The 7,114-nt window shown below is 40.8% G+C and overlaps 1 protein-coding gene across 1 annotated transcript; it reads left to right on the top strand.

Moving 5' to 3' along the window:
* Nucleotides 1-338: 338 nt before the first annotated feature.
* LOC113224605 (glutathione S-transferase A1-like) lies at nt 339-7,109 on the top strand (the record flags this gene model as incomplete). Its single annotated transcript, XM_026453713.2, has 5 exons — nt 339-1,252; nt 2,819-2,870; nt 3,748-3,880; nt 5,796-5,937; nt 7,089-7,109. Coding segments are annotated over exons 1-5 (435 nt in total), but the record flags the coding sequence as incomplete, so codon positions are not given.
* Nucleotides 7,110-7,114: the final 5 nt, after the last annotated feature.

Below are 7,114 nucleotides of genomic sequence, written 5' to 3' on the forward strand. Positions count from 1 at the left end.
TTGCTGATATTTTCTAATGTATTCTTTTCTATTTTATTTCTTAAAGTAATGCAGTTTCACAATCTGCTGAAAGATTACCATGCATATTTGAGAAACACTAACATAGAAAATAAGATGCAGTCTTTGGTTTTTAATAGCAGTGAGTCTGCATCCCAGATCCATCATTTACTCCGGGCAAGTTACTTTAAAAACCTCAGTATCCTCAAATGTAAAATGAGAATAAAAACAGCATTCACCTTAGGTGATTTTTGTAGGATAAAATGAAGAGAAGTTTAGAAGAATGACCAGTGTGTGACTGACATTGAACAAATGCTAGCTCCTTCCATATCCTACAAAGTTAATGCAGCAAATCTCTTCTTCCAGGTTATAAAACAAAATGCCCCCCACAGAGTTAGATACAGAATTCCAAAAGAAGCAAGGGATTAGCATTCTCTGTCTGTTGAAATAATTTGGATATTTTGGCTACAGTTAAACAAGTCTGAGGGCTAATTTCTGGTTTTGATCAAATGCAGTCTCACAGCCAAAGACCTGAAGAGTGACTTAGCTCCCTGCCGGTCCTCCATCAGTGACATCCTCTGGTTTCATGGCCAGTTCATGGATTCCCAGGGCCTTCACCCAGCTGGCTTCTAGGCGTGCCTTCATTTTAGTCCTTGGTGCAGATATTCATGTCTATCACCAACCGGAGTGTGACTGTGAACATTGTATTTCTCTGATGTTCCATTTCATTAACTAAAAAATGAAGATAACAACCATTTCATGGTACTATAAGGAGGGTTAAAGATAAAAAATATTAAAAGGGACTAGCATTGAGGAAGGATCATTAGGAAGTTTTCAATAAATATTAGTCCTTTAATTCCTCCTCTTCCCATTAACTCCTATACATGTGTTATTACCGCATACTCTCACCTCTTAGGCTGCCAAGAAAAGTCACAGTTAGCCAATGAAGACTTGAGACTGGTTTGCTGGAATCTGAGGGTGGCCACTGATGGGTAATAATCTGAACCAAAAAAACATTCCAGGAACTCCTCCAACCCAGTCTTGAAGAAGGCAGGTTCTTCTTCAGTATTATGGGTGGTTTTCAACCAAAAGTACATTTTTTTATTCTATGGCTTCAATTATTCATTCATTTATTCAGGCTTAGAGAAACCTCCAGAAGACTGCTATCATGGCAGAGAAACCCAAGCTCCACTACTTCAATGCACGGGGCAGAATGGAGTCCACCCGGTGGCTCCTGGCTGCAGCTGGAGTAGAGGTAGGTTCTGAGTTAGGTCATCTTAAGTTGGATTTAAAATTGCGTTATCACATACTTTTCCCACAGAAACTATGAGATGATTACTAACTGAAGCATTGTGCCTTAAATAAAAATGGACTGTAATTAAGAAAAAGATGAACAGATTTGACCAAGTAATTCTTAAAATTTCTTCGCATCTAATGGCATACATATTAAAATACATTTAAGAAACTAATCACAAAGTGTAGAACTTAAGTGGATTAGAATTTAAACAAAGTGTAAAAAATAATTTATGGCATTTACACAACAATTAGAAACATGAATATCGATTGAATATTTGATGACATGGAAGATTATTGTTAATATTTCATGTGTGATAATGTACTATGGCTATCTTTAGAATACTTAATGTGTTTTAGGAAAACACATTGAAGTATTTAAGGATTAATCATACGGATCTGGGATTTCTTTGGAATTATTACAGGAGGAGAAGTAGGTGGGCATACAGATGAAACCATATTGGTTTTGATTGATAATTATTGATTCTAGGTGAGAAGCATAAGGAGAATCATTATGCTTTTCTGTTTATATTTATCCATGTTCATAATTTCAACAATAAAAAATAAAAATGCATAACATTTTAGAGGTAATTAGAGGTTGTAATTAGAGGTAAAAATGCAAACTACACATGAAAGATGCAAGGGAGTGTATTGTAACAAATTACCTATTAAAGATTGACTACATTCACAGCATTTATTTGGTTGAGCACTTACTAATTCCAGGTCCTGTACTAGGTCATGGAAATAGACAGTGAAGAAGATAGACACAGTCCCTGCCCTGGGGCGGCCTACATGTCTATGAGGATGCAGAGAAATAAACACGTGGTTAAAACAAGGTGGAGAAGCTTCTAGAATACATATGCATTCCCCAGTAGCACAAAACTACATCAGATACTAGACGTTTTCATTAAAAATAATATTAGTGTGGGACTCTCATTCCTTTATTAAATTGAGAATTTTACCCTATTGTGTCTCACGAACTTCAGAAGAGAAAATTATAGTTGCAAGTGTTAAAGCTGTGTAACAGTGGTGACCTATTTCACCCTTAGCAGGGTTCCTGAGAAGTGGGGCGATACAAATTACAGCAGAGGCTCCTTCATGGCAGAATATTTGATGGCCATTAGCCCATGGCACGCCCCATGCTGGGGACACACAAGGCTGTGGTCTGATCTCACTTAGAGACACAGGCTTTCCTAAGATATGACAACACCATAACTAGGAGAACTGCTCAGTGCCTTTTCTCCAGTGACGTCCCCTCTCAAAACATGACCTAATCATAGACATTCATGAGATCAGGGTGAAGGTGAAGTGACCTAGAAGATTGAGCAGCTATGTGCTGTGACCCATGCACTTTTCTCAATGAATTAGGTCTAAATTTCCAAATGGCCATGACCAGCCCCCTCTGGGTACCCTGCCAAACTCAGAAATCTTATATTCTCCAAACTATGCACCAGATAGGGGCCATCCAAGGCCACAAGTCTATAACAGAATGAACTAACTAGAACCCATTTGCTGTGTCTGCTTCCAGTTTGAAGAGATATATATAAAATCTCCAGAAGATTTGGACAAGTTAAGAAATGGTAAGATCAATCTCTAAGTGTCTCTGATGAGGGTATCTAGTAGAAAGTACAGAGGGAGGGTTGAGCAGCCAGTAATGCTATGTGTGTGAGGGGTGGTATTTGGACATAGTGCAGAGGGAGAAAGTGGTTACCATGGAAGGGATGTGGCTCTTTGATCAAGTCTGGCAACTCTCTCTCCAGACTAAAAGGACCAGACCTCTCAGAGTGTTTGCTACAGGAACAATCTCCTGCACCCTGAGAAAGCCCTTTTCTGTTTTTGTGCTTGGGGCACCAGGAATGAGCTGTGGTCATCAGCACAGGATCCCATACAGCCCTCCCCATCTAAGCACATGCAAGAACATGCATTAGACCAAAGGAAGAGAAATAGAAGTGGCCAATGTCTTGAGTTTTTTCTCTCATGGAGGGGGGGCATGACAAGGTAACACTGCAGCACTATTGCAGACTTTGAAGAGCACAGAAAGGGACCCTTACATAAAAAGCTCTCAGAACCTGCCTTAAATGTCACAAACACCATGAGACTTACTCTGGGAACTTCCTGTTTTAAATGGCATCTTGTTGCCAGTCCTATTGTAACTTGTCCCAACCTCTTCCTAAACTATCCATGAAGGTAAATCAACACAAAAATCACTTGAACCTGGGAGGCAGAGGTTATAGTGAGCTAAGATCATGCCACCCCACTCCAGCCTGGGCGACAGAATGATACTCTGTCTCAAAAAAATAAAAATAATAATAAAAAAAAGCTGTTTCAAGTGAAATCTTACTAGACAATAATTTCTTTTTCATTTTACGAATTTAGTCATTTCCACAACCATTTTTTTCATCCTGAAAGTCTGGGTTTCATAGACATTTCACTCTCCTTTTCTTCTTCCTTCTAAAGATGGATATTTGATGTTCCAGCAAGTGCCAATGGTTGAGATTGACGGGATGAAGCTGGTGCAGACCAGAGCCATTCTCAACTACATTGCCAGCAAATACAACCTCTACGGGAAAGACATAAAGGAGAGAGCCCTGTATGGTATATTTTCTGTTCTTCCATCCACAGAGAACACAAAATGATTTAGAGCCTTCCTTGAGTGGGTAGGACCATGGCAGGGCATCGTGACCAACACCTGGTTGGGCCTTGGGTGTATACACTGGGGTCCAGTATTGAAGAGTATTGAAGAGTCCATGGAGATGAGGGAATAGTGAACATGGGGTGGGTTCAGGCAAGGGTGATTCTAGAAGAGGATGCAGTCCATGGATCCAGCACCTCATGGTGATTTCCAAACACGGATGAAACATGAACTGAGGAGGATGGAGAATCACAATTTCAGGTGCTCAGGACTTCAGAGGCTGGACTCCAACCAACAGCTTAGGACAGTCATAGAATATTTGAGAGTCTGTAGATGAAGGACTGGGGAAGGAAAGCTGCAAAGAAGCCAAATCTTAGGTCCCAGTAACTCCAAGAATGATGACCAGGAACCTAAATTACCAACCAACTATATCACCTGGAATACTTGAGCAGAGCTAGTAGAGGCTGGCACCAAGGATGCTGGGGTTACCTTGACACATGGTTAGAAGGCCAAAACAGCCAGATTGATTCAATACTAGCAAAGCCAAGGGGTCTCCTTGCTGTTGTGATCAGACTGCATGATTCCAAATAAATCCTGAATGAAACTGCTGGCAGCTCCTCAAAAACTTTAATATAGTATTACCAATGACCCAGCAGTTCCTCTAACAGGTATATTCCCAAACAATCAAAAATACATTTTTTACATAAATGAATAATGCAAATAACAATATTCATAGTATTCAAAAAGTAGAAACAACCCAAATATTCATCAATCAATAAATGGAGGAGAAAATGCGCCTTAGCCATGCAATGGAAAGATAATTGGTCATGAAAAGGAATGAAGTAACAATGCATGCTACAAGATGGTTAAACCACAACACATGTTACATAAAACAAACAAGACACAGAAGGCCACGTACTATAGGATTCTTTTCATATGAAATGTCCAGATATTCAAATCCACAGAGGTAGAAAGTAGATTAGTGGTTGCTTGGAGCTAAAGAAGTGGAGCGTGGAGAAAAACAAAGAATACTGCTAATAGTACAGATGTCCTTATCAGTGTGATAAAAATAATTCTGGAATTAGACTGTGGTTATTTTTACAGATTTCTGTGAATGCACTAAAAACCACTAAATAGTGTAATATAACTGGTGGCAATTATAGTATGTGAATATGCATCAATAAAGCTCTTGTTTAAAAAGTGTTGTGAAACTCCAGTTTGACACAAAAGAAGAAAAGTTTGCACTGGTTGTAACTGTATAGAGAATTTCACCGAGGAAGGGGATTCTTAGGTGGGGTCTCAAGAAAGGCACACATAGCTAGAGTTGGGCAACAGCACATGGAGAGGGCTGTGGAAACGTGTTTCATGGGTGTAATAATTGGAAGAACTGCTAATATGGGGCATAGAAGGAGCCCTAGGAGGTGTAAAATGATGAGAGAGGATGAGGAATTTGGCTAAGATGGCCAGGGACTCTCTTAGGATTACTTAGGAAGCAGGTCTTTGGCCATTTGACTCACACTAAGTTCATGCACAGAACAAGCCACAACGGAGATGACAAATCTTGGCACAGCAACAGTGGGTACTGGCAGTGATTCCACAGATTTCTCTCATGTCTGTGACCACTGATGCCCTTTTTCCTGTATTAGGTCATATGCGTCACAAAATTTAGAGATCTGTCTACCTCGATAGGTTGTTTTAATAAATAAATGTTAATATACCTGTAAAAATAGAGCATAATGACTAGACTCTGAAAAGCACTCACTGGAGGTGAATTATTTTGCCATCACCTGTTACTCTACTCTCTTAGGTTTTTATAAACCTATGAAATCTAAGGCAAAAAGTATTTGACCATTTGGTTGTTTCTGTCTTTTAGGATTGACATGTATACAGAAGGTATAGCAGATTTGGGTGAAATGATCCTCCATCTGCCCATATGTCCACCTCAGGAAAAAGATGCCAAAGTTGCCTTGATCAAAGAGAAAACAAAAAATCGCTACCTCCCTGCCTTTGAAAAAGTAAGTGAAACTGTTCAGTGTTTTGGGGAACTGAGTTTAGAGGCCAGTAGAAAAATAGTGGCTGGGCATTCCTGGGGCCATTGACCTTCACTTTCAGTGAGACTTCGTGAACACCAACGCAGCGCTCTGACTCTCAAGGCATTTTATGAAAATAGGCTTGGAGAAACAATTTTATCACTGATACCCACACTATAATTTGCCAGTAAACTTTTAATTTACTGAACCCCAACATGGAATTACCTGTTCAACAAAATCTCGTGTTCATAAGTAGAACGTGGGCTGTGGAAGGCTCTGGACCACACTAGAGGTTGCTGTTGAGTCTATGGAACCCCACGGACTTTGATTGAATGGGGGCATGATGAAAATGATCCATCAGAAAACATTCTGGCTCCATATGCAGGAAGACAGGATCCCAATTGCCCAACTAGAGAATACTGTAGTGTTTCAGGGATGTGTATCTTTTAAAAGGAGAGTGATTGTGGGATGCAGAGGAAGATTTTGTAAAATGCATTATATAGTAAGTTGTAGACATCAGTGCAGTTCACCTGTAAACGCTTCAGCTTGCAGATTATAACATAGTGCCAGTCAGGAGTGAGAGTCAATGCTGTGAGAAAGATGATGAATTCAGGTTCACCCAGGTTTACTACAGATCCCAGGGAGACACAGCAGGGAATGAGGAGAGCAGACAAGGAGAAATGAGGACTCTGAAATAGTCTCCTTCTAGGGGAAGAGTGCCGTCATGAAGGTGGAGTCGCTGCCCAAGGGAGATTGGAGAGGGAGGGAGCAGAATGTAGATCCACGTCCTAAATGTGAGGGCTCCACACGGTAGGGCCTGGGGCAGACAGAACATGTGGCAGCGAGTGCTATGCCCCAGGCCCATGTGGAAGAAGCAAGCTGGGTGGGTGGTGTAGATGCCACAGTGATGTAGATGAGAAGAGAAAATGGGAGCCTGAGCTCCAACTGAGGAGTGAGTAGAGTCACACTTCTTACTCTCTCATTCATTCAGATAATGTGGGGAAAGCTCTGGATTTCTGCACCCATGCAGTAAGGCAACAGAGGTGGGGAAAGTCAGGGTGGAGAGGCTCTGAAAGAAGCAGGGGTCCCAGCCTGGGTGGGCATGTGTTCCTGATCTGATTCCTCCAATTCTCCAGGTCTTAAAGAGCCATGGACAAGACTA

The sequence above is a fragment of the Piliocolobus tephrosceles genome, unplaced genomic scaffold (assembly GCF_002776525.5).
Source record: "Piliocolobus tephrosceles isolate RC106 unplaced genomic scaffold, ASM277652v3 unscaffolded_45431, whole genome shotgun sequence".
Taxonomy (NCBI): domain Eukaryota; kingdom Metazoa; phylum Chordata; class Mammalia; order Primates; family Cercopithecidae; genus Piliocolobus; species Piliocolobus tephrosceles.